The sequence below is a fragment of the Muscardinus avellanarius genome (assembly GCF_963383645.1).
Source record: "Muscardinus avellanarius genome assembly, chromosome: 7".
In the NCBI taxonomy this organism is placed as follows: Eukaryota; Metazoa; Chordata; class Mammalia; order Rodentia; family Gliridae; genus Muscardinus; species Muscardinus avellanarius.
In genome coordinates, this window is record NC_137793.1 from 92,669,485 (window position 1) to 92,697,063 (window position 27,579).

At 38.9% G+C, this 27,579-nt stretch overlaps 1 protein-coding gene across 1 annotated transcript in view; it reads right to left on the reverse strand.

Moving 5' to 3' along the window:
* Nucleotides 1–27,579, reverse strand: part of CRB1 (crumbs cell polarity complex component 1) — a gene marked incomplete at both ends in the record, with an annotated part of 205,449 nt that overhangs the window by 140,393 nt on the left and 37,477 nt on the right. The window contains 3 exons of the mRNA XM_080698743.1: nt 1,935–2,074; nt 6,586–6,781; nt 13,910–14,488. Of these exons, the coding sequence (XP_080554869.1) occupies nt 1,935–2,074; nt 6,586–6,781; nt 13,910–14,488 (915 nt within the window). The remainder of the gene's footprint in view (nt 1–1,934; nt 2,075–6,585; nt 6,782–13,909; nt 14,489–27,579) is intronic.

The window sequence follows — 27,579 nt, forward strand, 5'->3', positions numbered from 1 at the left end:
ATTTATGGTTTTGCAAGTCCTGTCCCCACCACGGAGGCCTGGTGGAATTTTATTTGCTATTCTCTTTAACCACAGATATAAATAGACTCCTTCAGTCAAGACTGTGTTCAATAATTTTAACAAGTTTTTCTATAACATTCTGTACAAAGAAACAATATGATACTGAGTAAAGTCCCCAGGGTTCTCATATTATGTTTGTTCGTTTGTTTGTTTTTAACATATCCAATCATATCTGGGAATCAAGAAAACTTCTAAGTATCTAAGGAAACTGATACTTCTTATAATTACTTTTGAAAAGAGGATTCTAGACAATTATCTCAGTAGATTTCTATCACTGTACTCAGAGGCAGGGTTTTCAAGATTCAAAGAAATAGAATTTTTTTTAGATATAGTTTGGGGCATTTAGTCCCATTGTATATATCAACAAGAACAGAGAACGATGATATTCTGAGTTTTATTTCTCGGTGAAACTATATTCAGTCAACAACCTAAGACAGAAACCCAGAGGCAGAACTGTCCTAAATCTGCACACATCATTTCACCTCCTATATGACCCCTTGACTCCACCACCTCTGTCTTAGTTATGGAAAATGGGCTCATCTCTGTTTGAAACCCTACAGAATTCCTCTCACAAGATTCTCCGCCTTTAGTTTTATTTCTCTGGATTAAGTTAAACTAGGCTGCCAGGAAGATTTTTTTTTTTAATTAACACGTGGAACTCACCAAGTGCTGTGTGCATGTATGTCACTATCACTGTGAACTCCATTATGAAGTGAAACTACAATGCATGAATAAAAGCATATAAAAATAAATAAATGAACAGGTGAGATTACACAACTTCCCTGCCCCATGATTTGCAAGTGGCTTTGTGATCTGGCTTCAGTCTTGTGACTAACCCCGTATCTTTGCCAGCAACGCCACAGAGTTCAACAGTTTTGAACCATGACTTAAAGCTCCACAACTAGACACGCTGTTTTCTCTGGGCATCTGCCACTGGTTCATTCTTCTTTCCTCTTTCTCTCCTTCTTCTTTCCTTTAGAAAGCAATGAATGGGCCACTAGATGCTAGCTATAGAGCCTACAATGGTTGACTTAAAACTGTTGTTATTTAGTTCCTAGCATTATACCATTGTCTAATGGGTTTCTGTATATTCCTGGTATCTAAGAGAATAAAGAATAGTGTGTGAGAGTGTGTGTGTGTGTGTGTGTATGTGCGTGCACGAGCGCGTGTGTGTGTTACTAGAGATTGAACCATTGAACCTAGGGGCATTTGATTTCCAAGCTACATGCCTGGCCCTAATTTTTTTTTTTTTTTTTTTTTGCAACAGGGTCTTAATTAAGTTGTTGAAGGCCTTGCTTAATTGTTAAGTCTGCCTTCAAAACTGTGATCCTCCTCTCAGGCTCCCAAGTACAGGGATTACAGGCAGATGATATTACATCTGGTTCTTAGAGAGTATCTTTAGAAAAAAAAGAAATCATCTTCCAGTGTACCTTTCCCCATAAAAACTATACTGATTTTAATCTTCCCATTGACTTTTCCTATCTGTTTTCTCCAGAGTCAAGGGCTTGGTCAGCTATGTTAGACAATGTATAGTGTAATAGTATTTGTGAGCACTAAAGAACACAACTAAATGATGAGGGCTATAAGAAAGAGTTTGCTTAAAACCTTTAACAAGAACTTTTTGTTTCACTTGCTATACGTGTTTTTTTCTATTTGTGTGTGCGGTGGGAAGTGTTGTGCCACTATAGAGCAACACCCTCAGCTCTATTTTATTTTTTATTTTGAAACAGGGTCTCACTAAGTTGCCAACTCTGGCCTGCTATCTTCCTGCCTCAGCCTCCCAAGTACTGGAATTCTAGAGTTATGCCTCCATACCTAGCTCAAATTTTTCTATTCTAAAGAAAAAAAATGGTTAAAGATGCTTTGTCACTTACCAGGCCAGCAGTGGCAAATGTAATTGTCCACACTGTCTTCACAGGTAGCATTATGGTGACAAGGTCTTGACCAACAAAGAGGCATCGGGGTCTCACAGTGTATCCCCATGAACCCACTACCTGTACAGTCACAGATATATCTAGATAGGAAATAAAATGATCATGTCAATTATTGGTCCCACTGAGGTCAGATATCTTGATCCTGTCTTTTCATTTTTTCATCTACCTAAGATCCATGGCACAGTCTGAATACTTATGTCAAACACACTAGAGAATTATCTCCATAGATAAGAATGATGTATTATCATTATCTTTTTAAAAATATAGTACAGCTTCATGGAAAATTATTTGAAAATCATGATTGTCTACTTGGGTTCCTTCATCCATAAATAGAGAATAATAAAACGTATGCAACATAATATATTAGGACTTTTCTAAGGAAACCAAAATAAGAAGTGTTATAAGTGACTGAAATTTTCATAGTTAGGAATCATCTATTCACTATTCCATTTGTTTAATTAAAAATACTTACTAGAAATCAACTATATGTAAGACATTAGAGATAGCCCTGAACTCAAGGAGTTTGGCTGGCTGGCTACTCAAACTCAGTTCATGGAATTAGAAACCCCATCTTCACAATTCCTTTGGTCTGCCAAAAAAAAGAACACCTTTTTTTTCCCTCACATGCATTTATTCTTCATTGTAGGAATATAAAATCGGGTCACATTGGTTGGACTTGTGATTATCTTTTTTGTTGTCCGCTTGTGATTGTCTTTCTAAAACACAGGTAATAAGAGATGTAATAGAAAAATAGAGAAATGATTCATGCACATTCCAGACAGGAGCATAAAGGTGGCAATGTTTCAGCCTTGTTTTGTTTGTTTTCTTTTGGAAACTAAAAGCTTTGTGTATTTTTTTTTTTTTTTTTTGCGGGTCTGGGGATGGAACCCAGAATCATGTGAGCTTCACACTACACCCCCTGCCCTATTTTTTATTCTTTTTTTGAAACAGGGTCTCACTAAGTTGCAGAGGGCCTCACTAAGTAGCTGAGGCTGTCTGCAAACCAGTCCTCTGTTCTCAGCCTCACGAATGCTGGGATTACAAGTGTGCGCCACCACACACGGCTTGCATAGTTTCTATTCTGAAGCTTTCTGGAGATAGTAGATTGTGCATGGGAGTGTTTTCTTCTTTTCCTCTGGAAGTCTTGCATAGGAACTCCCATCCTAATCTATCTATTTCATTTAGCCAATTACTTATCTCCAGAAATACAGATGCATGCCTTTGGAGCATTATTTTGGGATAACTAGAAGTCAGAGATAGGACATGGAATGTGATTTAAATTTATACTTTAACCAAGTATGAAGGTACATGTCTGTAATCCCATTACCTGGAAGGCTGAGACAGGAGGATTGCAGGTTTGAGGACAGCCTCAGCAATGTAACAATATTCTCAGCAACCTAGTGAAATCCTGTTTCAGAACAAAAAATAAAATAGGGTTGGGAGAATAGTTTAGAGGCAAAGCCTCTGGACTTAATCTCCAGTAAAACACACGTAATAATAATAATAATAATAAATGATAAAAGTTACATTCTGTATTTTACAAAAGAAATGTACAATATCATTACTCTATATAAAATTCTTTTAGTCAGACAAAACGGTGCATCCCAGTAGTTGGGAGGCTAAAACAGGAGGATCACAGGTTTGAGGTCAGCCTCAGCTACTTAGACCCTCAGAAATTTAGCAAAGCCCTGTTTCAAAATAAAAACTAAAACAGTATATTGTAGAGGTATAATGCCCTTGGGTTCAATCCCTAGTATCAAAAAATCTATTATTTTGACTAACATATTTGAAACACCTGTGCTTTATATTGCTCTCCTTTGGGGTATCCTTCACTTTGAAATTAGATTTGGGTTAAATTATGTCTTATTGCTAAGTAAAGAAAAACCGGATCCTATTCTTCCTTTTGCAAACAATTGGCTGTGTGAATTCATGAGAACCATCTAATTTCTCTTTAAATTCCTTATTGTAATATGGAAACATTAATGTTTATCTTGCCTTCGACTGAAGGATCAAGCAAGATAATTTTAAGTACAATTTGTTAAAATTGTTATGCACTTGATAACATACTATTTGTGGTTTAAATAAATATTAGAACGTTCTTTCCAAAATATTCAATGTGAACTCAATTACTAGTACACAAATTCCTAATACTTATCATACTAAGGTACAATTTATTGTTGTTCTCTTTGCCTGAAAGCTGGTGATAGAAACAGATTCAGGACAGAATCCTATTGCTACATCTCACCAATAAGCTTTCTCAACATTATTCACTCTATTCCCCAAACACCTGGAAATTTGAAGCATAAATAATTTAATAGCATTGCCTTTTCCAACATTTTTATTATAAACTCTAAAGAATATATTTCTGTCACTTTATTTTTTGGTGGTACTGGGGATGAAACCCTTCTACCTCCGGGCCACAATCCCAGACCTATTTTTATATTTTATTTGGAAACAGGATCTCTTAAGCCAGTGAGGCTGGCTTTGAACCAACGTGATCCTCCTGTCTCTGCCTCCCAAGGGCAGGGATTACAAGTATGCGCCACCACTCCCCGCTGTCACTTGATTTATATGCCTGCTATCATATAGATAGGACACTGCACTCACGTGTTCAGTACTCCCTAGTTTTCCTTTTCCGTCTTCTCTATCTGCAACAGGTATATTTCATGAAATTGAAAAGCTGGTACTTTTTCTTAATTCAAGCAGTTTGAAACTATTCCATGGGTGACTTGGACAATCCTGATTTGGGGACAGAATGACCTTTGAAGAATGCTTTTTTAAAGCATTCTACGAAGTTTTATCATTTGAAGAAGAAAGTAGAAATGTACAATGCACTATGTTAAAAACAAAAACCACTGTAACAGCCATGTGTTAAAAAAAATCTACAGCCGGGCGTGGTGGCGCACGCTTGTAATCCCCGCGCTTGGGAGGCAGAGACAGGAGGATCGCGCAGGTTCGAAGCTAGCCCTGCACGCTGGCTTAGGAGACCCTGTTTCCAAATAAAAAATGTAAAAATAGGTCTGGGAGTGTAGCCCGGAGGTAGAAGGGCTTCCAGGAACCCCAGTACCACCAAAAAAAAAAAAAAAAAAATCTACAAACTTAACTCCATGTGCTAGTTTTTGATACATGCTTAACAGAACACATTTATATTCTAATTACATCCTCAAGAAGCCAGTCTTCTGGGTGGGGGGACTGAGTACTGCACTAATCCTGAGACCCTAAACTGTGTCTACTGGGTCCATAATCCCATCACCCCACAGTCCCCACTGGAATGGTAAAGGTTGCCTTCTTCCTCCAACCTCTTAACTGTGAGATCTTTCAAAGCTGCTCCATCAGCACAGGACTGTCCCTCTTCCCCAAGCTCTCTGGCCCTGTGGTTCCTAGCACAACTGCCCCCAGCTCCAGACCAGGTTATACAACAGGTCTGCTAGACATCCATACTGGTCATCCCAGAGGAGTGTCACGTCCAGTCATTAGGGCCTGTGATTTTTCCTCCTTGGCCGACTCTTGAATTCCCTTGCTCAGTTCTCACCTTTCACCATTACAAGCCTTAGATGTTGTCTACTACATCCAGTCTTACCTATCCCAGTCCGTCCTCCTCTGGATCCACAGTGGCCATCCTGGAGTGCACAGCCGGCCATGCTGCTTTCTCCTGTAAAACCCTTCAGTGGTTTCTTAGAGAAGTGCCAGCCCCCCAATGTCCTCTATGCTTTTGAGCTTCGCTTTTCAACCCCATCTCTTCATCTCCTCATTTTTATAGAAAAATCCATACTAGACTTCTAGAACTTCCTACCTACTAAACCTTCCCACCTCAGGATCACAAGGCTCCCTCCATCCTCTCTGTTCTACTTGCCCATAACCTTCAGCCTAAGCTCTTGATTCTCTCGGTTTAAACACCACAGACTAAGCAACAACTCTGTGATGGCTTTGGATGGGGCTGGCTTCCCTACCGTCTGCTCTCAGAAAACATCATCTATTGCCTCTATCATAGATTCAGCAGGTCACCACAAACATTTCTTTAATATCACCCTCACCCCAGAATGTGAGCTCTTTAAAGACAAGGATCCTCCTGTTTACTCTGTGATTATAATGCCTAACATTTGTAGGTGCTCAATATATGCTGAATAATTTAGAAAATCGTCTTGATGTCTTCAGGCTACATATTGTTATTATTATCCCATTATGGTGATGATGATGATGATGATAATAATTATAATGATAATGATGATGATGATGATGTGTGTATGTGTGTATTACTATGAATTGAACCCAGGGGCTTTCTACCTCTGAGCTATATACCCCTATCCCTATTTTATTTTTTATTTTCAATCAGAGTCTCACTAGGTTGCTACATTGCTTAGGCTGGCCTCAAACCTGTGATCCTCCCGTCTCAACCTCCCTAGTATGGGATTACAGGTGAGCACCACCTCGCTCAGTGGCCACATACTTTTAAATTAAGTGATTGATTCTTTAACCTAATGTAACTATCAAAGTTTTTCTAATCAAATTAGCATTTCAGAAAAGTATAAAGTAATTTGAAAAATTTAAGCTGAGCGTGTGAGATCTTCAAATTCACCACAGTGGTACTGACCTGTTTCTTCCATCCACACACAGCCCTCCGTGGAGGCAAGGCTGGCTGGCACACTCGTCCAAGTTAAGTTCACAGTGATCCCCGAGGAATCCAGGGGCACAGTCACAGATATAAGTCCCCAGAGCATCCTGACAAGTGGCACCATTTAGACAGGGCTGGGGCCAGCATTCATCAATTTCCAACTCACAGTTTAGCCCTTGAAAACAAGAAATCAACACAGAAATTCAGAGAAGATTTTAGCAGAGTGAAAATATTTAGCTATTTGACAAGGCTTTGTTTACTAAAGCACTTGTCAAATGTTATGTTGCCTAAAATTCTTTTCTTCCTTAATCCTAATTGATAATAACTTTGGTGTGCTCACACAGGGCAGAACAGCTGTTACTTACAAGGAATTATTGAGTACAACAGCTTGAGGCTGTTTGGTCTGTGGAAACAAGTAAGTCATTTTTAGAACAAAGTTATTGTTAACTATACTTTTGTTGGAAGCCTCAAATGGACTGGTCAATGTTTTTTCATTATTTTTAAACACCAGGTTTTTAAAGTTGCATATATAATAGTGGATACAAGTTCAGACTCCAGAGTCAGAGAGCTTAGGTTGGAATCTTAGCACAGCCAGTTATTTTCTGTGTGATACTGGGCAAGTTTCTTACCTTTCAACATATTGGTTTTCTTACTTGAGAAATGGGAATAATCTTTGTAACCACACCATAGAATTATCATTATAATAAATACATGCTCAAGTGCTTATAATAGTAACTAACACATACTAAGTATTTGCTAAAGAGGAAAAAAAGAACACTTGTTCTTTCCACAAAGATTTATCCTACAAGTATGTGCAATTCTTTGCTTAACTGATCCGTCTTTATAGACATTTTCTTAAAATTTCATCTTTTTTTAGTTCGGTAAATACTTTGAAAGGGACATTCTACTTCTGAGCTGCATCCCAGCCTTATTTTATTTTTTTATTTTGAAACAGGGTTTCTCTCACTGAATTGCTGAGGGCCTCACTAAATTACTGAGACTAGCTTGGAACCTGCAATTCTCCCGTCTCATCCTCTCAAGTACTGGGATTACAAGCATCTGCCACCACACCCAGCTGCAAACTACTTTTAAATATAAAGTTAGATTGTGAGTTAAACTTAATGTAATTAGTGACCTAACTAGAAGTTTATTTTATTTTGATGTATAATGCTACATCAAAATAAATCTATACTTAATCTCCCTCCAAAACAGTAGATGATAGTTATATGCTAAACAAAATTAGTTTCAGATTTGCAAAATTTGCAATCATAGTGACAAAAAACAGTATCTTACTGAATCTGCCAGCATGTTATTTACACACAAAATTCAAATTTGCATGCAGACTTTGCAAGACACAAAAGGAAAAATATCTATATCACTCATCTTTATTTCTGTGCCTGTTGTAGCCCAGGATAAGTCATGTACTGAAATGATATTGAGGAATAATGCACCCTTTCTGCTGGAAGACGAGCTGACACAGCAGGACACAGCTTCTCAATGCTTCTGCGAGCTTGGGCCCACTCTAAATCAAAAGCCATCAAGTCTTTGGCAAATTTTAGAACAAATCACGGTTCCTGAAGGATGGCGCCCTCAACTTTGGATGAGCGTTTAGAGATTTTCATCCTTCACTATGTATCTTTTGGCAATTAGGGACTGAGGTTCACATTCTGTGCCACTAGATAAGGCACATGCTGTGCTATCAAGAAGCAGCAGGCCTTGTCCTGGTGCCGTCCCCATCACTCACTCCAGTGAGCAGAGGGTCACAGCACAGGCAGCGTGGTGCTGATAAACCACTCCAAACACCTTTCTCATTATCTGCAAGAGCCTATGCTTCAGAATAATTGTACTCTAGCTTCGCATTGTCATCCTAAATTTCAGATTCCCCCCAATATATTGAGGCGACCTAATAGGTCTAATAACACTATTCTTTTTTTGTTTGTTTGTTTGTTTGTTTGTTTGTTTGTTTTTTGGTGGTACTGGGGTTCCTGGAAGCCCTTCTACTTCCGGGCTACACTCCCAGACCTATTTTATACTTTTTTTATTTTTGGAAACAGGGTCTCTTAACCCAGTGCAGCTGGCTTCGAACCAGCGTGATCCTCCTGTCTCTGCCTCCTAAGTGCAGGGATTACAAGCGTGCGCCACCACGCCCAGCTAACACTATTCTTTTGAATAAGCATTATGCTTACTATATCTAGGCACATGCATATATATAACATATAAATATATACTAAAATATATAAGTTATAGATAAAAACAATATTACACAATATAAATTATAAATATAAATATGTAATAAAATCTGAATATGTGTATCAGTTTCAATTGTTATAGGTTCAAGTCTGCACCACAAACTTTCATGCAGAGGAAATGAAGCCTTCAGTTTACAGGGCAGCAATAGACATACAGTAAGTTACGTCCTCCTCCCTTGGGTCATGGCCATCGTCTTTTTAATGTCATACAACAATGAAGAGACTCTTAGTGACTTCTTCCTCTGGTTCATGGGGTCAAACAAGCATAATAATGATTAGTAAAATGTTATGGGCATTTTAAAACATTTTTTTCTAGTGGGAAAAGCTTTGGGCTTTAGCCAAAAATATTTCTGACTTGTGTATTTAGACACATCTTTCCTTAGATGATGCTGAGAAGTAACAAAATGCCTTTTCAACATCATGCACCTATACAAGCCCAGAATTCTGTCTTTAGAGAACTGCTGAATTTTGATGATTGTGTGTGTGTGTGTGTGTGTGTGTGTGTTGAACCCAGGGGCATCCTATCTCCAAACTATAGCCCCAGCCCTATTTTTTTTTTCACTTTGAAACAGGGTCTCGCTCTGTTGCTGAAGGTCTTGCCAAGTTGCTGAGGCTGTCCTCGAACCTATGTTTCCCCCGTCTCAGCCTCCCAAGTACTGGGATGACAGATATGAACTACCCTGCTCAGCTGAAAATTCAATTTACTATGCATTGTATACTTGAAAAGTAAATGTAATGTGATTTTTTTCTAAATTCCAAAAAAACAGATTTATTATTTTTATACTGAAGATCTATTTTCTAATGGAGGAAGTAAGACATTTTCCTACAGCGTTGCTTCACCAAACATCTAATTGGCCTCACCCTGCCCTCTTACAGACCTATTTTTCTCATACTGCAAGCATTTACATGGGGGAAAAAATGCACGTTCATCAATCTGGGTGATTTTAAGGAAGACCTGAATTACAAAATGATTCATTGCATAAACTTGAACTAAAAGCGGTCACATGCTCAGGGCTCATATACTCTTTTCATTAAGGCAAGTTTGCAGGTGCTTACTTTCAGCCTCGACTGGAGTTTTTGCTTAAGCCCTGCAGATTCTCACCAGCATCTTCAGTGGTGCCCCGCGAACCCATCGCCGTAGCCCATGAATCACAGCTCAGGAAGCACAGTGGAGTGCAAAGAGGAGAATTCACACCTTGTGAACCCTCTCCACACACTACTGCTCTTTTCCTTCTCCTACCTCTCTGTCTTTTAAAATTTATTACCTTTTCTTGCTTTGCTGCTCAGAGAAACACAGGCTTTTTTCCTGTAAGCCAAGTTCTTTATGATCACTCTAAATTTGGAAGCAGCACACAGCAGCTAGGTCATTGTAATACAGTTTCCAGGACTCACGGGGTGGTCCAGGCTGAGTCAGAGCACTCAGGTGCATCCATGCTTATTGCTTACACTCTTTTTTTTTTCTTTCCTTCCCAACTTTGTGTTTTCCCTTGGTTCTATCGACCTCCTTCGGAATCCTTATTAATTGGCTTGAGCTGCCACAAACATTGGTAATCATGGGATAGCAACAGAAGTAAGTGTGCCTAAGCGATTGCATAGGGCAAGGAAGCTTTCCAAATGAAGTTCAGGTGAACTCCATTTTGGCTCTCAGCTCCAGCCACCCATTAGATTCATCAATTAAATTTGACCCTCTGAAGGTAGAGTCTGAACATCTCTGTTTCAGATTTCCCCAGGTAATTGCTGATGAGGATTCAGGGCTAAGGACCACTGATGAGCTACCAGGATGCATGCAGGCTGTTGATGAGCAAGCATACAATCATGTCTTTGTACCTGAACAAGCCTGACCAGCTAAAAATAGACCTGTTTCTCCCTGCCTTCTGAATCTCTCATTTAAATTCTATTTCACAAATGAGTTTCATAAATGTCACCTGAAAAGCTGATATGATAATATTTACCTGATTTCTTAGAACACAAGGGAAGACTATAGTCATATAGAGAACAACATCGCTGTATCAGGGTTTGTCCAGAAAAGCATCCTTAATGTTAACTTCAAGTGCAATAGTGAGAAAGAGAACTGGCTGTCATTGGTCCCAGCAGGGATATGATTAAATTCACCATATATATGAATTCATTATAGGGTGAGTGCTTTTTGGTGAAATTTTTACTGCATTTCACATTTGGAATACACTTTTGACATCCTTGAAGCCTAATTCAGATCACAGAACAGATTCATTACAATTTGATTAAATTAAAATGTTACATAAAACATTGTAAAACAATTATTTCAAGCTGTTTTTTGCAGTTATAGGACTGTTGTAGAATACTGTAGTTTAAATAGCTAAATGTTAACCTGATCTCACATATATTCCCTTTAATCACCATTCACAATATTGTTATAGCAGCAAGAAATAGAAGATACTATCTTAAAGAACTACAGTGAATTTTTAAAAATGTGACCATCACCAGGTGTGGTGGCGCATACCCCCTAATTCACGTACTTGGGAGGCTGAGAGAAGAGAATCACCGGTTCAATGCCAGCCTCAGCAATTTAGCAAAGCCCTCAAAAACATAGTGGGACCCTATTTCAAAATAAAAAAAAAATTAATACAAAGTAGGACTAGGGGATGTAGCTCAGAGGTAGAACATTCCTGAGTTCAATCCCCAGTAATACACACACACACACACACACACACACACACACACACAAACACATACATATGCAGTGGCCATAATAAACAAAAGTAATCCCAAACTATCCCCAAAGAATTTTTTTTGTGCGTGTGGTACTAGGGATGGAACCCAGGGGCATTCTACTTCTGAGCTACACCCCCAGCCCTATTTTTTATTCTTTATTTTGAAACAGGGTCTCATTGAGTTGCAGAGGGCCTCACTAAGTAGGAGCTGAGGCTGTCCTCGAACTATGATGCTCTTGTCTCAGCCTCCCCAATGCTGGGATTAAAAGCATACGCCAGGCCGGGCGTGGTGGCGCACGCTTGTAATCCCCGCGCTTGGGAGGCAAGGACAGGAGAATCGCGCAGGTTCGAAGCCAGCCGCGTGCGCTGGCTTAGGAGACCCTGTTTCCAAATAAAAATGAAAAAAAAAAAAAGATAGGTCTGGGAGTGTAGCCCGGAGGTAGAAGGGCTTCCAGGAACCCTAGTACCACAAAAAAAAAAAAAAAAAAAAAAGCATGCGCCACCACGCCCGGCTCTAGAAATTTCTTATTCTTATTTAAGAGTTTAAAAACATGAATTAAATTGCCCTTAACTCTAATGAAAGAAAATGGACATGATAAAGCGGCATATAAACAAGAAGTGTTTTATAAAGTGATGTACGTATGATAGACATTCAAAATATCAATTAAAGGACTTCAAAATTCGATAGTTTTTTTTTGGGGGGGACAAAACCATGCAGATATTAGTAACATAGGATGGGATTTGGGAAGTTCTATAGAGAAGTGCCAACTACTCTGGAAGTAATGACTGTAGTTACTGCTGCAGTGTGAGAGAATTATTCTACCTGGGAGGAAATCTGGAAATTCCTGTGGTAGGTGATATTGGAACTAGTGAAAGAAGAAAACTTCAAAGGGGCATTATGAAGTGGGGAAAGATATTCCAGGGAAGAGAGAAACCACTTGAATAGAAAATGAACATGATTGATATGAGGAAATCGCATGCTTTAGTGGAACACTCTGTAGGGATATGCCTAATGTCAGGACAAACTGTGCAGGGCTTTCAATGAGAAGCTGAAGTCATTCTCTGTGGAGTGGACACCTCCTACAACTCTGCAGAAGGGTGTGATCTTAATCAATTTTAAAAGGTGGTACTTTGAAGAACCTGGAGAAGGTAAAGATTCGATGTAAAGAATTCGGGGAGGTTGTGTAAACTATACACACGAGATGAAGAGGATCCGAGCAGAAGCACTAGACACAGAATGGACTAATTCAATTTGGAAGACATCTTTTTTGTTTTTGTTTTTTTGGTGGTACCGGGGTTCCTAGAAACCCTTCTACCTCCAGGCTACACTCCCAGATCTATTTTTCATTTTTTTTTTTTTTTTTTGGAAACAGGGTCTCTTAAGCCAGCGAGGCTGGCTTCGAACCTGCGCGATCCCCCTGTCTCTGCTTCCCAAGCGCGGGGATTACAAGGGTGCGCCACCACGCCCAGCTGGAAGACATCTTTGAAGTCAAAATAGAGTTTGAAGACAGATTTTAGGGGCTGCATAAGCAAATTTCATGTCAAAGCAACCACTCCTTATTTTTCCTCGAGTTCTGCATTTTTTAGATTCCACATTCTCTATGACTGGTTTATTTCACTTAACACAATGTCTTCTAGGTTCATGCATGTTGTTGTAAATGGCCGAACACAAATGGCCAATATACATATGAAAAAATGCACAAATTTTCTAATAATCAGAGATAAGAAATTAAAGCCCCAGTGAGAGGTCTTTAACTTTCACCTTACAGCAGTTATATTGGATGGTATTCAAAAGACAAATCAAAACAAGTGTTGGGGAAGATTGGAGGAAAAAAAGAAGCCTTATGCACAGTTGGTGGTGTTATAAATTACTATAGTTATTTTGGAAAACAGTATGGAGGCTTCTCAAAAAACTAAAAGTAGTATTATCCTATGATTCAGAGACCCCATTACCAAACACATATCCAAAGTAAATAAAATCTCCATTTCAAATATACATCAGCAGTCCCACATTCATTGTTGTGATGGTCACCACAGCCAAGATCTGTTTTTAATATGGTATATATGCAAAGTAGAATGCTATTTAGCCTTAAAAATCTGAGTCTTAAATTTAAAACTGAATCATTTTTAAGTGATATAATACTCCAATCATTAGCAGTGACAGTCACAGCCACTTGGTGGGTCCAGTGTATTTTTAATTGTTTTGGAAACTTTCTATTTAGTGATTAATGCTTATATCAAGAAACTGAACATTTTCATAAATAATTGGATGGGGCACAAAATGTTCATCTTGCTTCCTCCATATTAAGACTGAGAAAGGTAATGCAATAGCAACATATGGGATGCAGGTGAGGTCTCACTTACCTGTATATTCATGGGAGCAGACACAAGTGTATCTTCCTATCTCATTGAGGCATGTAGCCCCGTTTTTGCAAGGATCTGAAACACATTCATCCACTTCCAAGTCACAGTGCCTGCCTTGATATCCAGGGACACAGAAGCAGGAGTAGCCATCAATTCCATCCTGGCACACAGCTCCGTTGAGGCAAGGGCTGGAAGCACACTCACTGTGATGTATCTCACAGAATCTTCCCTTGTAGCCAGCAGGGCAGATGCAGACAGGGTGAACAGGGTCTTGATGGCAGATACCTCCGTGTTGGCAGGAGCTCATCCCACAGGGACCAATGGCCGTTTCACAGGTCATCCCAGTATACCCAAAAGGACATCTGCACCCAAAGCGCCTTTCTCCTGGAATGCTCACACAAGTGGCACGTCCTTGACAGGGATTGGAGAGGCAAGGATCCTTCACATCACAGTCTTTGTCCAAATTATTGGCTGTGTCTGAACAAGAACAGTTGCTGTCTTGTGAAAAACCCTCGCATGTAGAATTGTTTTGGCAAGAACTTGACAGGCACTTGGTGTTGTTTTTATTGCAAAGGGAATCTACAAAAAAATAATCAAAATGTAACTTACACATAGTTAAGGATAAAATTAAATAACTTCTTTCTTTTTGAACCTATGTCACCCACCTCAAAAAAATTCACTAATAAAATACATAGTTGGCTGCTCTCTAATGAAGGTTTTGTTTTGTTTGTGGTAGTCTTACCTCTTAGCTACACCCCAGCACCACATTATTATTATTATTATTATTATTATTATTATTATTATTATTATTTTCATTCTGAAATAGGGTCTTGCTAGGTTGCAGAGGGTGGTCTCAAACATGCAATCTTCCTGTCTCCGCCTCTAAAATAATAGGATTACATGTGTGTGCCACCATATCCAGCTTAACGATAAGGGGTTTGTGTGTGTGTGTGTGTGTGTGTGTGTGTGTGTGTGTGTGGTACTGGGGATGGAATCCAGGGGCTTTCTACCTCCAGGATATACTCCCAGACCCATTTTATATTTTATCTAGAAACAGGGTCTCACAAAATTGATGAGAGCCTCACTAAGTAGCTGAAGCTGGCTTTGAACCTATGCAATCCTCCTGTCTCAGCCTCCCAAGTACTGGGATTACAAATGTGTGCCACCATGACCGGCTTAATGATGAGTTTTAATTCCTCGTTTATTAAAACTCTTTATATAGTTGTTTATAGGAAACAAAAATGAGCCGAGCATGGTGGTGCATGCTTGTAATCCCAGCATTTGGGAGGCTGAGATAGGAGGATCACGGCTCAAGGACAGCCACAGCTATTTAGTTCGTTTCTTTGCAACTCAGTAAGACCCTGTTTCAAAATAAGGAATAAAAAAATAGGGCTGGGGTTGTAGCTCAGAAGTAGAATCTCCTAGATTGCATCCCCAGTATTTCTCTAGATTACATCCCCAGTATCTATCCCACCCCCCCCCTCTCTCTCTCTCTCTCACACATACACACACACACACACACACACACACACACACACACACACACACACATACAAATGTCTTTTCCTCAGTTGAGTGATGGATGAATTAAAGTAGCTATTCTCCCTTCCTTAGATACTCAGGATCTTGAAATTCACAATCTCTCATTAAAGATTTTGGGGAATACCAGAAAGTGAGTTACAAAATTGTCTTTGAATAAGATGAAATGTTTAATTTTTTAATAGTATGCTTAGATACTGTTACTTGGTTTATGATTGCTCTTTCACAATCTTCATTCCAGGCATTAAAATGAAAAGCATAGAAAAATAAAAAATAACAAAATTATGATTATTTAGTGAAGATATACTTTCTGCACTAAATATGCCAGACATTTCACATAAATTTTTTTCTTAACCTCAACACAACACAAAATAATTATGCATATTTTCAGATTAAAGCAGATTCCGTTCCATCACAAGTATACTGGCATGGTAAATTTTGCAAACTTTCACCTTCCTGAAATCATTTCTGTCCTAGGAATATATTTTTTAAGATTCTAACTAGAATAATAACCTGTAGAAAAAATAATTCTATGATGCTTTCCAAATTGATTGAATACATACCACACACATGTAGATTTTTCTTGAATAAACATACATTATAACTGCAACATTACTATCTTGCATATTAAGAAGATCTGTAATTTGAAAAATCAATTTTATCAACCCATAAAACACTTTTTTGTGGCGATTGACCTAAAGCATTATTATTTTATTCTTACTTACTTTCTCAAGATATCAATCACAAGCATAAGAGTGGAAAACAGTACAGGCTTTTAATAAAAAAAATAGAGAGTTTGCTTTAAAATCATAAGGCACACAACTTTATAATGGGATGGACCAACTTTTTAGTAAAGCTCTCTCCATTTCTCTTTTTCTGTCTTGTAATTGATTCTGTTTCTTGGAGAACTCAGTCTAAAGCAGATTTTGAAATTGAACATAGTTCTGAAACAGAAAGAGAACTTTGTGGATGAGTTTTTTAATTTAGTTCTAGAGTTTCTGGAATTGGCTTGCTAGATGGATTAGATGTCAATAGTAAAAAGGGCACTTATAGTCCAGATTGTGATCCATCACAAGAGATATACAAAATATTTGTTTGATACTCACGATTGACCACTAATAAAAAGTAAGGTTCTAGGAGACTGTGCATATGACACATTCAAACACTTTTTGAAAACTAATAAATACAACAAGGTTGGCTGGTTGCTTCAAAAATCACTGGGCAAAGCGGTGAAAGAAAAGGATGAGTTCAGGGATTTCAATTCCCAATCTGGAAGCTTCTACTTGTGCCCCCAAAGGACAGTCTTCTCTCTTGTAGCTGCAGGGCTCATTGCTGAGGTTGCTAAAATCCAGACTTAGAATTTCACTCTGTAACTGGATAAATTACAATGAAAATTGAAATCCCATGAGGAGGTTAACTCTGCTCTGCTTGAGGAAATTAATGGCTTCCCTTAATACAGCTGTATCGCAGCACAATCCTGATTCCTTCAAGACCAACTGCTACTACCTCTCTTGATTTCTAGACCCATAACTAGACTCAAGTTCCAGTGAGTCCCTAAAGATGAGGGGGAAAGTGTATTCTATGAAGAGGGACACTATACTCCCCAGAATCTCTTTGAACTTCTAAGTTAAACAGACAGAAACTCAAGAAATGCATGTAGGAATGGGTATTGAGGGTGTGGGATATGGTGGAAGGAACTTACTGTTGGAACAGACAAGATTAATCGTATGTGTTCCCTAAACAGTTCCTGCATTTAACATTACAGCTGAAGGAGTTAGAAAATCTTATTGAATGAAACAAAAGGTAGTGAATGGATTAGAAATGGATTAAAAATAAAAAGGGCCTGGTAGAACATTCCTGGGTTCAATTCCCAACCAGCATGAGTGATAAGGACAGAGATGGGTGGGGGAGACAGAGAGAGAGAGAGAGAGAGAGAGAGAGAGAGAGAGAGAGAGAGAGAGAGAGAGAGAGAGAGAGAGAGAGAAAAGAAGAAGAAGAAGAAGAAGAAGAAGAAGGAGGAGGAGGAGGAGGAGGAGGAGGAGGAGGAGGAGGAGGAGGAGGAGGAGGAGGAATGTTTGACCTGTATTCATGGTTTGGAATATTGGAGATTTGTCATTTAATACCTATTCACCCATATTAGAAGTGTCAGGAAGACATATCTTTCACCATGGCCATGAAATACAAATTTGTGATGAAATTGTTGGCATCTTTGAAGAGACCTGTGATCACTTTTCTTGCACTTTTCTTGTAGGACACATTAAGTGGGATGAATCTTTGGTCATTCAACAGAGAAACCCAAAATGTAAACCTACTAATCAAATTACAAGAAAAAAACAATGTTTTTAAGAATTCACAGATTCAAAATTTTAGTTCTCATGCTCTGTTTTTAGGAAGATTCCAGGGCATATGTTCTAAAATATAAGGGTGAAACTGAAAAAGATAATAACATGGGGTCTGGGAGATAGGAATCCAACCAAAAAAAGAAAGAGATGATGTTACTGAAAATAGAGAGGATCCCATAACCACCACTGGCATAGAGATTGACCAGTGCAGAAAGCCACATGCGATTCCAGAGAAGATGTTTCCAAGAACAAAAAGGTAGAGAGCTCCACACAGAGAAGTAAAGGAAAGAAAACTAAGCAAATCAACTTTAAAAAGTCCCACACAATAAAGTAACCTTCATGTGTATTAATTCTAGGAGAAGCTGAAAGTTATAAAAGAAAGTAAATAAGTACTCTATTAAGATGTCTGACTATAATGCACCGATAAAAAATAGTAAAAAGAAAGTAAATAAAATCATAATATGTAAGTGAAAACAAGTTAAATTGAAAGCAATATGAAATCAGTTTATGGTTGGCAAAAATAATACTTTATGATAACATTAATAGTGATAATATGATGAAATAATTAATATTAGGAGCAGTAGATATAGTGTGGGGAGAGAGACAGGGAGAGAGAGGGAGGGAGGGAGGGAGGGAGGGAGGGAGGGAGGGAGGGAGAGAGAGAGAGAGAGAGAGAGAGAGAGAGAGAGAGAGTTAAATCTGTTTTTACCATAGTTGGTTTCCAATAGATTGTCCGTATTAGTATTGTGTCAGTATTGTCATATTATTATTTAACTATATAAACTATTTTTACCATAGTAGGATTCCAATAGACATGTCAGTATCTACAACCAAAAAAAAAAAAAAATCCACCCATTATTTGGGAATATAAGTGAAAACCAGAAGAAATAACTGGAAGAGTTTGGGGTTTTTTTTTTTTGTGTGTGTGTGTATCTGTGTGTGTGTGTGTGTGTGTGTGTATCTGTGTGTGTGTGTGTGTGTGTGTGTGTGTGTGTGTGTGTGGTACTGGGGGTGGAACCCAGGGACTTCTCTACCTCTGGGCTATACTCTCAGATCTATTTTATACTTTATTTAGAAACAGAGTCTCACTAATTTGCTGAGAGCCTCACTGAGTAGCTGAGGCTGGCTTTGAACCTGTGTGATCCTCCTGTCTTAGCCTCCCAAGCACTGGGATTACAAGCGTGCGCCACCATGCCTGGCTCAATGGAAGGGTAATTAATTCTGAGGAGTGCAAATTTGGGATGAGAAGCAGGAGTGGGATGCTAAGATTCATATGACCATCTCTTTTATCATCCTTAGGAACTTTTAGTGTTACTGAATAAATTTAATTAAAATATTTTAAAGCAAAAGATTTTATAATCCAGTCACATTTCCTATCCTTTTTTTTTTTTTTTTGGTGTTGTTTCCATTTATATGCTGAAGTGTTTTAATACTGGTTCTGAACAAGACTGTCGACCACATCCTCTTGTGACGGTGCCAATGGCACCACGGGGTCCCTGTGTTTATGGGTATATCCACAGCTAAAATGCTAATGGTCACAGGGATGTGAGCTGTGTGGCTATTTTATTAACTGACACCACAGCTACCTACACACAAAAAAAAAACCAGACAACTTACTGTCAAAAAGAAGATTCTGTTTTTCCTAACATATAAAGACAACTGCAGTTTACTGCTTTGTTAAAACCAACTAATTAAACAAAATATTTAAATAGCTAGCTAAGGAAATACAACAGACTATAGAAAGACCAATGATGGGAATGTCATGAGATAAGGATTATAATTAGTCCAATTTCTACACAGTGCTTAAAAAATAATGTCATATATGTTATTATGTCTGGCATACTGTGTGCACCCTCAGGGAACAATAAAATAATTTTAATAGTGAAAACTATTAAGTCTTTAGAGCATGACTTAAACGAAGACATAAAAACCTTATAGGATTATTTTAAAATTATCATTGATCCCAATAGAATAGCGGGAGAGGATGAGGGGAAGGAGGAAGGAAGGGGAAAAGGGAGACTTGAGGAACCAAAGAGACCAAATAATGTTATGTTTCTGATGACAGTATCACTGCCAATCTCACTAGCCTGTGGGAGAGGGAGGAGGTTGGTGGCGGGGTGAGGTGCAGAGGAAAATACACCAAGAGAGGCCCTGTGAAGAGATAAATGTATCACTTTGAATCTCACTACAATGCATAATTACATTGCACCAATAAAATTCGAATAAATAAAATTATCATTGGAATCTAGTTCCCAGGAGTATTTAGAACTTAGTTCCCATGGAGTATTTTGTGTCTAGATTTCATATGAGACTTATATTCCCAGAAGAAAAATTTACTGGCTGTGAAATGTAATGATATTTTCAGACCAATTTATGTAGGCTGCAGAATTTCATTCCTTGCAGTAAAAGTTTGCCACCTACTGGCTATTATAAGAAGGTCTACAGTAATGAATTTTAAACTTTCCCTTTTCAGTCTTAATTTTTATTTGTAAGAACACCAAGCTGGGTGTGGTGGCATGGGACTGTAATCCTAGTACTTGGGTGGTTGAGACAGGAAGATCACAGGTCCGAAGTGAACCTCCGCAATGTAGTGACAACCTATTTCAGAACTAAAAAGGGCTTGGGTGAGTCTGGGCCTGGTGGCACAAGCTTGTAATCCCAGCATTCATGAGGTGGAGACCTGACGATCACGGTGAGAGGACAACCTCAGCTGTTTAGTGTGGTGGCGCATGCTTGTAATCCCAGCATTTGGAAGGCTGAGACCGGAGAATCGTGTTTCGTGGACTGCCTCAGCTACTTAGTGAGGCCCTCTGCAACTTAGTGAGACCCTGTTTCAAAATAAAGAATAAAAAATAGGGCGGGGTTGTAGCTCGGAGGTCGAATGCCCCTGGGTTCCATCCCACACTTGAAAAAAAAAAAAAGAAAGAAAGAAAACTAAAAAGACAAAAAAAAAAAAAAAAGGGCTATGTGTGTAGCTTGGAGGTATAATGCCCCCTGGGTTCCATCCCCAGTATGGCAAAAGGGTGGGGACAGCTAGGGTACAGCTTGGAGGTGGAATGCCACTGGGTTCAATACTCACGAGAAACAAACAAATAACCAAAACAACAACAAAGCAGCAAAAGTCCTTGAAGGAAAATGTCATGAATAATCCCAGTGTACAAAATCAGAAGGCAGACAGGCTGAAGTTGAATCAGGGAAGAGGCCGTTGCCACCAACCTGCAACGCCTTCCCTGGAGATGCCTTCAAGGAACACCAGCGCTGGAGAATAGCAACGTAAAAACCTCTGTACAGAAAGAAATACGTATTTTATATAATGACTCTAAGTAATTATTTCTGTATTTTCCATTAAGAAACTTAATGGAAAATTATATGCCAAAATGAGATATATTTTGTTCTCTGAAAATAAAAACTGTATTGATCAGTTTTAGAAAGGATAAAGACTTGACTAACATTAAATGTATTTTTTTTAAGGTACTGGGGATGGAATCCAGGGGCATTCTACCTCCAAGCTCCACTCCCACCCCATTTTTCATTCTTTATTTTGAAACAGGGTCTCACTGAGTTGTAAAGGGCCTAAGTAGCTGAGGCTGTCCGTAACCTGTGATCCTTTCTCAGCCTTCCAAATGCTGGGATTACAAGCGTGCACTACCATTCCTGGCTAAATGAATTTCTTATATGTGTGTGTTTTCTTTAGTAATTAAATTTACTTGGAAAATAGCCATATTTGTAATTTAGCTTAATTATAAGGTAGAGTATATTTAGAGCAGTGAATACTTTAAGAGTGTTTTAATTTCTTTGAAATTATTACTAATAGTATTTGTTCCTTTCTCCTTGATGTTTTTAGGGAACTGATTTATAAATCAAGTAGCTCTTTGAATTAAAATCATTGATTAATCTGAAAATTATATCAAGTAGTTTTTTAATTATTAATTTTTTGTCAACTTTTGTAGTAACCAATCCAGGGAGATCTGCCAGAAATGGAAAAGTGCAGTGAAAAAGAGAGAGAGAGAGAGAGATCTGCACTGAGCTTGGCTCTGCCACTCAGAACCTCGGTCTTCTTATCTGAAAAAAGAGAATACTAAAGCTGGGCATGATGGATCACATCTGTAATTCTAATATTTGGGAGGTTCAGACAGGAGACTCACAGGTTGGAGAACAGTCTCAGCAAGTAGCAAGACTCATCAACCTAGCAAAATCCTGTTTCAAAATAGCAGCTGGGAGCTAGGCATGGTGGTGCACGCTTGTAATACCAGCATTTGGGAGGCTGAGACAGGAGGATCACGGTGCACCAACAGCCTCAGCTACTTAGTGAGGCCCTTTGCAACTCAGTGAGACCCTGTTACAAAATAAAGAAAAAATATAGCGATGGGGGTGTAGCTCTGAAGTAGAATGCCCCTGGGTTTTATCCCCAGTGAGACAGAGAGAGAGAGAGAGAGAGAGAGAGAGAGAGAGAGAGAGAGAGAGAGAGAGAGAGAGAGAGAAGAAGAAGAAGAAGAAGAAGAAGAAGAAGAAGAAGAAGAAGAAGAAGAAGAAGAAGAAGAAGAAGAAGAGAAGGAGAAGGAGGAGAAGGAGAAGGAGGAGAAGGAGAAGGAGAAGGAGAAGGAGAAGGAGAAGGAGAAGGAGAAGGAGAAGGAGAAGGAGAGGGAGGAAGGAGAGGGAGAGGGAGAGAGGGAGAGAGGGAGAGAGGGAGGGAGGGAGGGAGGGAGGGAGAGAGAGGGGGGGGACTTTGTCTCTTTGTCTAAGGGTTTCTTTTCTTCCTTCCTTCCTTTTATGTGTGTGTGAGCAGGGGTACTAGGAGTTAATCCAGGGGCATTCTACCTCTGAGCTACATTCCCAGGACTTTTTATGTTTTTGTTTTGAAACAGGATCTTGCTAGGTTGCTGAGAGTCTAGCTAAGTAGCTGAGACTCTTTTTGAATTTGCTGTCCTCTTCTCTTAGCCTCCAAAGCACAGGGAGGTGGGCACCAACTATCCTGGCTTCTTAGGGTTTCTATAAAGATTAAATCTCTAGATTTAAGTACTAGGTAGATGCATCTAGTAACTCATAATGTCGCATAAAAATTTTAGAGATAGTTTTGGGTTCCTAATAGAAAAATTACTAGATCAGTAAGAAAAAAATAACAATAACGGTGCCGGGCATGGTGGCGCACGCTTGTAATCCCGGTGCTTGGGAGGCTGAGATGGGAGGATCGCACAGGTTTGAAGCCAGCCTCAGCCACTTAGTGAGGCTCTCAGGAACTTAGTGAGACTCTGTCTCCAAATAAAGTATAAAATAGGCCTTGGAGTATACCCCAGAGGTAGAAAGTCCCTGGGTTCCACCTCCAGTACCACACACACACACAAAAAAAAAAAAAGAAGCAAAAGACAAAAACAAAACAACAACAAAATATACAATAACAATAATAACCCCCAAAGTCTAGTTTACTAATACTTTCCACTTAAGGAATTTTATTTTCGAAAACAAAATCACAAATTCAACTAAACCTTTACATAAAGTGCCTATCAATGGACCAATCCAATATGCCAAATATGTCCTTCCCACAGGGTCTGGATTCGTCAGGATTAAATCAAGTTAAGTGTAGAGCTGAGTTAGAGAAGATCTGTTCTTCAGTGTTTGTGTTTCACAAGAAAATCTTTAACATTCAAATATAAATTGTGAGTCCTCTTAAGTGTTTGGCTGAGAAAATTACCTTATAAAATGAAAGCTGCGGTAAGGCTCTGTGTAGAGGATCTGCGTGTCGGTAAGGCGCTGTGTAGAGGATCTGCGTGTCGGTAAGGCGCTGTGTAGAGGATCTGCATGTGGGTAAGGCTCTGTGTAGAGGATCTGCGTGTCGGTAAGGCGCTGTGTAGAGGATCTGCATGTGGGTAAGGCTCTGTGTAGAGGATCTGCATGTGGGTAAGGCTCTGTGTAGAGGATCTGCGTGTCGGTAAGGCGCTGTGTAGAGGATCTGCGTGTCGGTAAGGCGCTGTGTAGAGGATCCGCATGTGGGTAAGGCTCTGTGTAGAGGATCTGCGTGTCGGTAAGGCGCTGTGTAGAGGATCTACGTGTCTTTGTATTGTCCTCAACACCTTTGCATCCCTAACAAAAGCTCCATAATGATTTCGTCAGTATGAATGTCAAAGCCATGGTTTGCAGCTTAATAATGTTCCTTTATGCATAAATTATGCACATATAGAGAAATATTTGCACATAAAATGTATAGTTAGTGCTTGATCTTTAAAAATTGTGTGTGTGTGTGTATGTGTGTGTGTGTGTGTGTGTGTGTGTGTGTGTGTGTGTGTATGTGTTACTGGGGATGGAATCCAGCTGTATGCTATCTCCAAGCTACAACCCTAGCCCTATTTTATTCTTTTATTTTGAAAAGGATCTCACTAGGTTGCTAAGGCTGGCTGAGAACCTGAAATCCTCCTGTCTCAGCTCCCAAGTAGTGGGATTACAAGCGTGCACCATCACGCCGGACTAAAATATTTTTTTTTACTTCAATATCCTCTTTTCTTGGGATTATTAACCTAATCATTCCTATATAACTAGTTCTGTCTTTAGATCTCTTTTGTATTGATACTAACTTTAAGAATTCAATTTATCTTCTTTCAGCACAGGGATAGGAAGCAAGGGTGGATGGCACTATTATTATTGCTCCTATGTGGGTTAAAATTGTAATTTTTAATGTGCCCCGTCATTAGCTGGGCTGAACTCTCACCAATGTACTTCCACTGGTATAGACATAATTATTTAGGCTCATTGCTCCGGGGCATGGAAATCCTGATTTTTGTTTTCCTCAAACTACTAAGAGATGGGCAGGAGTTGAGGAACTCACTTCTAGTGGATATGCCAGGTGTGGTATGTAGTAATCTTTTTCACGTGCAAAGGCATAATACTTCCATTTTTTTAGGTTATGCCATTTGCTTTTTTATACTTTTATTGGACCGTTATAGTCTCACATCATAATGTAACTCATAATGATAGTGACTCTTCCTATTTTAATTCTATATTCAAATACATCTAACCTCATTTTACCTAAACAGAAAGGGACAGGAATATATGAGTTCTAAAATATATGAGTTATATAAAATTTGGCATTTTCAGTGGCACCTAATGAATACTTTCTGATGTTCTTTCAGATAAAATTTTTTCCATCCAGAAGATTTGAAAAATATTTGCTAATGATGCTATTAGAATGAACTGGGGTGTATAAACAATGCTTCTGGAGTTGAATCAAAATGTCCAGGTCTAAGAATTTCCATTTATGAAAATAAAGCAGTTTGTTGTATCCTCATTAGTCCAGCTCTCTGCAGAGAAAAATTCCATTCTGGGGTTGGGGTGGGGAGGGGGTTGTAAGGAGAGGCACATCTTTATTCAGGACACAGCCCGAATGGCCTGCACATGGGAGGCAGTCAATAGAAATGTGCTGAATAATGAACGAGTGATCTAAAATACCTGAATTCTCGTTTAAGCCTAACTGTAAAATTCTTACTTTGGCCTCTTTTGATAAAATCCTGCAGAACAAATCATCGCTTAAATCACTTGCTTTGATGTTCAGTGGGGTAGAATCTGCATGGAATAGTTAAAATAAGAAGTGGATGGGCTCCTTAAAACCATTCCTGCCAGCCATGGTGGCGCATGCTTGAATCCCAGCATTCAGGAGGCGGAGACCAGAGGATGGCGGTTAGCAGACAGCCTCAGCTACTTAGTGAGGCCCTCTGCAACTCAGTGAGACCCTGTTTCAAAGTAAAGAATAAAAAAAAAGGGCAGGGGGTGTAGCTCGTAGGTCAAATGCCCCTGGGTTCCATAACCAGACCTGCAAAGAAAAAAAAAAAGACCATTCTTCTCCTTTGCATTCCGAGTATATCCAAAAAACTAGGTGTACAGTATCTTATATGTTGTTATTTCTGAATATATGATCTGAAATACTAAATCAAGACCAATGTATTTGTATTTGAATTTGAATTTGAGCTAAGTATGGTGGCTCATGCTCATAATCCCTTTACTTGGGAGGCCGAGCAAGGAACGCAGATTTGAAGCCAACCTCAGCAATTTAGCAAGGCTCTCAGCAACACTGCGAGACCCTGTTTCCAAACTTTAAAAAAATAGGGCTGGGGCCATAGCTTGGAGGCAGAATGGCCCTGGGTTCAATTTCCAGCACCACAAAAAAAAAAGATTAGTTAATTAATATCTATTAAATGCCTATGGTACTTGATACAGGTTGAGCATTACCAGCTGTAAGTTCTGTTGTTGTTGCTATCATTAGAAACATATTAAAATACATGTAAAAATCCTTGTAAGAATCAGGTAGAAAGTGGGTTTTCATCAATATTGTTTGTCTTTCTTTTCAATGTACGGTTGGAAGAGTATGTGCATCTTCTTACTCTTCCATTGACTAGCAAAGTACTGTGTGCACAGTTGATGCATACTTAATAAATAAATAAGTTCTAGAAAATGAGATTATGTGATAATGGAAAGAGCTTTGAATTTTCAGAGTTCTAAAAAGTGCAAGACTATCACTCTGAGACTCTTACCTTAAAATCTAGGCAGATGCCCAACACTATACTATTTATCACATTTAATTTACATGTAAACTTTGCAAACCATGACTTCTTTAGTCCAGTTGAGATTGTGGCCAAAGTTCATGGATGTCATCTGTACCTCAATAGACCTATTTTTATTATTTTTTGTGGTACTGAGGGTGGAACCCAGAGGCTTTCTACCTCTGGGCTATCCTCCCAGACCTATTTTATATTAGGAAACAGGGTCTCACTAAGTTGCTGAGAGCCTCACTAAGTAGCTGAGGCTGGCTTTGAACCTGTGCGATCCTCCTGTCTCAGCCTCCCAAGCACTAGGATTATAAGCGTACACCACCACACCCGGCTCTTGTTTTTTTTTTTTTTTTTTTTTTTTTTTTTTTTTTTATACTCAGAGCATACAATGGCATTCTCTGAGCCACACCTCAGCCCTTTTTATTTTTTATTTTGAAATATAGTCTTACTAGGTTGCTGAGAGTCACACTAAGTTCCTGAGGCTGGCCTTGAACCTGCAATCCTCCTGTCTTTGCCTCAAAAGTGCTGGGATTACAGGCATGTGCCACCATGTCCATTTACAGTATCACTATTCTACCATGGCCTCACTGAGAACCTATTCTATGAACATAGTTTGAGTCCCCTATGTACAATAAGCATTTTGCTAGGTACTTTTATATACAATATCTGGTCATCAACACCATCACTACAGAAATCAAGAGATTGTTAATCAAAAGATATGCTTTTCTCTCAAAGCTTCCTCATGAGAGTTAAAGTCTCTGGAATTTCCTTCCCCAATCCTGCACACCTAAAAACAGGGTCTGACTTGGATCAAGTCTAAGTTGTTAGGGTAAGACAAATGGATCAAGTGCTTCCTGCCTCTGACTGTTATCATACATACTTACCTCACAGAAGATGCCCTACCCTTTATCATACATAGAATATGACTAAATCCTCTAAACTGTGAAGGTCATTTTTTACTAAATGTCAATCACTAAACTTTTAATAGGATCTAATTATGTTCTTTTGACATTAAATTCATTTAAAGCTAATGAGGACTGGACTCTCTGACCTTATTATAATCCATGTATATCTTAATAATGAAAGGCTATTAAATCATTCTTTTTCTTATGAAATAGACTTACACTTTGTTAGCCCCTTTGCCGCTAATACACTGACATGGAAATTCTCACAGTAAAGATAAAAATGTTCTAAACATAAACTTTCTCATAAAGCCGCACTTTTAAAAGCTGATCAACAGTCAATAGCTATAAAT